This window comes from Geospiza fortis, unplaced genomic scaffold (assembly GCF_000277835.1).
Source record: "Geospiza fortis unplaced genomic scaffold, GeoFor_1.0 scaffold95, whole genome shotgun sequence".
Lineage (NCBI taxonomy): Eukaryota > Metazoa > Chordata > Aves > Passeriformes > Thraupidae > Geospiza > Geospiza fortis.
Genome location: NW_005054333.1, coordinates 4,564,716 through 4,568,033, shown reverse-complemented (window position 1 = coordinate 4,568,033; position 3,318 = coordinate 4,564,716). Strand labels below are relative to the sequence as shown.

General features: G+C 34.9%; 1 protein-coding gene across 1 annotated transcript in view; it reads left to right on the top strand.

The window, feature by feature from the left end:
• MPP6 (membrane palmitoylated protein 6) overlaps positions 1 to 3,318 on the top strand; it is a 27,878-nt gene that overhangs the window by 19,447 nt on the left and 5,113 nt on the right. The window contains exons 9-10 of the mRNA XM_031057667.1: positions 2,103 to 2,305; positions 2,733 to 2,861. Coding sequence (XP_030913527.1) covers positions 2,103 to 2,305; positions 2,733 to 2,861 — 332 coding nt within the window. The remainder of the gene's footprint in view (positions 1 to 2,102; positions 2,306 to 2,732; positions 2,862 to 3,318) is intronic.

Sequence of the window (3,318 nt, the reverse complement as noted above, 5' to 3'; positions counted from 1 at the left end):
CTTCCAATCAAACTGAAGTGTTTGTGATCTCCAAGATTTGTATAACTGTATTTTAATATATCTAGCCTTAAGCACATGATCTTTTATTTTTCCCCCTATAAATAGCAGAAAAAAACTTACTTTACCTGAAGCATGTTTTCTTGCCTTTCTTTCAGATGCTTTGCTCATTAACCTTTTTTTTTTTAACTCCTCCCTCCTGTTTGGCTGCTGACTGGAGAAGCCCACTCTAGCTACATTATTATTCTCCTGACATGTGCTTTTCAGAATTTCAAAAACAGTCTGTTCCCTTCTGTTTCCAGTGGGCAAGAAATAGATCTGATAATAATAGGAGGAGGGACAGGTCTGAAAGGTGAATTGTGCGAGATGAGAGAACCAGTCTCTCTCATTTGCTGAATCTCTAGCATCAAAACTGGCCAGGGCACTTAAAATTGGTTGATGGGCCTGATAACAAGGTTGACTTCTCAGTGTTACTTTTAAAAAGAAATCTTCTCTTGGGAATTCCATTATTTTATATTGGTGAAATAGTAAAAGGCTTTTTATTGCTTCTAAAATTCTTACTCTATTTCAAAAAAGCCTTCAGAATTACTTATTTCTCTAAAATGCTATATAGATGCTTGAATATATGTAAGTAATGCAGCACAGTTGTTGAACATTCTTCAAAGACATAAAAGTAAACTTTCCCCAGTCTGATAGTCTAATCATGCACATGGAATACCCAGTTTATTGTATACAGAACCTTTTTTTCTACTTCAGATTTTAAGTGGGAGAATCAGTAAACTTAGTTGGTCTTTGATTAGAAGAAAATTCTCCAGGTTATTCATAAACAGATTTGTGTAGGATGTGTTTTGGGAGGTGGGAAATGGATGAAATTGATCAGTGCTCTACGGGGAGAAGCATGTTCTTGGTGTTGAGTTCTAATCCAGCACGTGGTGCTGTGGTTTTCTTCAGTGTGAATAACTGAACTGTTAAATCATCTCTTAGCTGTAAGATGTTAAAGCTTACTCTCCAAAATTAATTGCAAACTGATATGTGATTCTTTTTAATGTATTGTATTAACCAATATAGCTTTAATCTTTCCATAGAATTTTGACTAAAACTAGATGTTCTAGTAATATGCTTATTCTTAACAGCTTCAGATGATCATTTTTCCTGGCATTTGTGTTTTCTATAAGATTGAAGTGGATAGGAATTACTGGAAGGGAAAGATTGCTTTCCACTTGTCTCAACAGGTTGCGCCAAGTGATGATAGAAGTATTACCAAAGGAATGCACTGACTGTTAGGTTTAATATGTTCTAGAGTTTGAGTCTAATTAAATATAAGGAGCAGGTAGTTAATATGGGGATAGGGCAGCAAAGTCAATAATAATATGATCTTATATTTTATTTTACTTTTTTAAAATCTTTTTTTTTTTTTTTTGCTTAAGTAATGTCTGTACTGCACAGTGTAACCAATACCCAAGATAGTTGATAATGATTTACTCAAATACTGGCTTTAATCTTTCTCTAGGGAATTTACCTTTCTTTAAAAGGGAAGTTGTTCTGGAAAGCAGCATCAGCTGGCTTCCTCTAAGATTCTGCTATGGTGTCTGGGCTGCCACTGATATTTAAACTAACTTTCTTTATAGCTAGCTAGCTCATGTAATTCTACCCTGAACAACAGGACAAATACAGGGAGCAAAGGTTTTGGGGGTGGGATGGGGCAGATCTTGTTGTTGTGCTCAGCTCTTTTCAGAAGTTCATTTGGCATTTGAGAGTTAAACTTCCATTTGATTTCCAAGTCACTTAAATAAGTATTTTATTAAGTGAATACTTAAAAAGATTGCATGAATGAGTATTGTATATGGTGTGAAGGAGTAGGCAAAGGAAACAGGCAAATGGGTGGGTAAGCACCATATAGGAAACAATATAAATAAATAAACAGGAGGGGCTGTGCTCAGTTCTGAAATTTATCTAGAATGAAGAATAAACCTGTACATGGAGCAATTACAGCTGTATAACAATGTGTATTATAGTCTGCCTACTTAATAGACAGTCCAGTTTCAGATTTATATTCCAAATATAAAATGAAAACATTCAATTTATATTTTTAATTTTTTGTTTAGTTACTTCACGGAAGCCAAGGGATGATGAAAAAGATGGGCAAGCATACAGATTTGTGTCACGAGCTGAAATGGAGACGGATATTAAAGCTGGCAGATACTTAGAGCATGGAGAATATGAAGGAAATCTTTATGGCACCAAAATTGATTCCATCCTTGAAGTTGTTCAGACAGGAAGGACCTGCATCTTGGATGTAAATCCACAGGTATATGATTTATGATGTTATTATTATAACAAGTGTGGGATTATAATGTTGAAAAGGTGAAGAGAGACACCTTCAAATTTGAAGGCTTCTTATTAGTTTCAAGGTTACAATTATCAGCTGGATTCCTGTGTTTGTGGCACTTATTTGGAATGGGTTAGAAAGATGGAAAATACCCAACTTAAATTCTGCATAAAAGAGGAGTCTTGCAGAGTAATAAATAATCTTTTTAGCCAAGGAAAGAATGATGCTGAGCATTTCAAAAGGCAATGTAGGAATTTCCAAAATAGAAATAAGAATCTTCACTTATGTATTGCTGCCCATCGTCACAGATGAGTTTTGTGGTGTCTCTTAAGTAAGGGGGAGATGTGGTGAGTCACTCTCAAACTTTGGTGGTTTTAAAATTTTTTTTCTTTTTCTTTGCCTCTAGGCTCTAAAAATACTGAGGACTTCAGAATTCATGCCCTATGTGGTGTTTATTGCTGCTCCAGAGTTGGAGACTTTGCGAGCTATGCACAAGGCTGTGGTAGATGCTGGAATTACAACCAAACTTCTCACTGTAAGCAGATCATTTCCTATTTAGTTTTCTTTGAACAAGATGTTCTTAGATCTTTTAAAAATTCTTTATCATTCATTTTAGGTGGAATTTGTTCTGAAACAAATGTCTCTAAGAAAAGTTAGGCAAGACTTTTGCTGATTGCTTAGTAGAAGTTAATCAAATACTATGTATAAGGGAGATTGCTTCTTTCTTAAAAATAGACCTCTTACAGAGAAATGTTGATTACAAAAATTACTTGTAACGTGTACTTTGGGAACTGTCACCTTTGATTAATTTGCAGCAAATGGTAGATATTTCGTGGTCGCAATTGTTCTTTTATGCAGATGTCTTTCCTTGACTTTCCCATCTCCCTCCCCACCCAAATTTTTGTTCCTGTTTGTCTTATAATATGTGTGTGCTTTAAAAATGGAATCTGTAATGCTAGGTAAAGATATTGCAGCTTGTGTCAAAAAAGGAA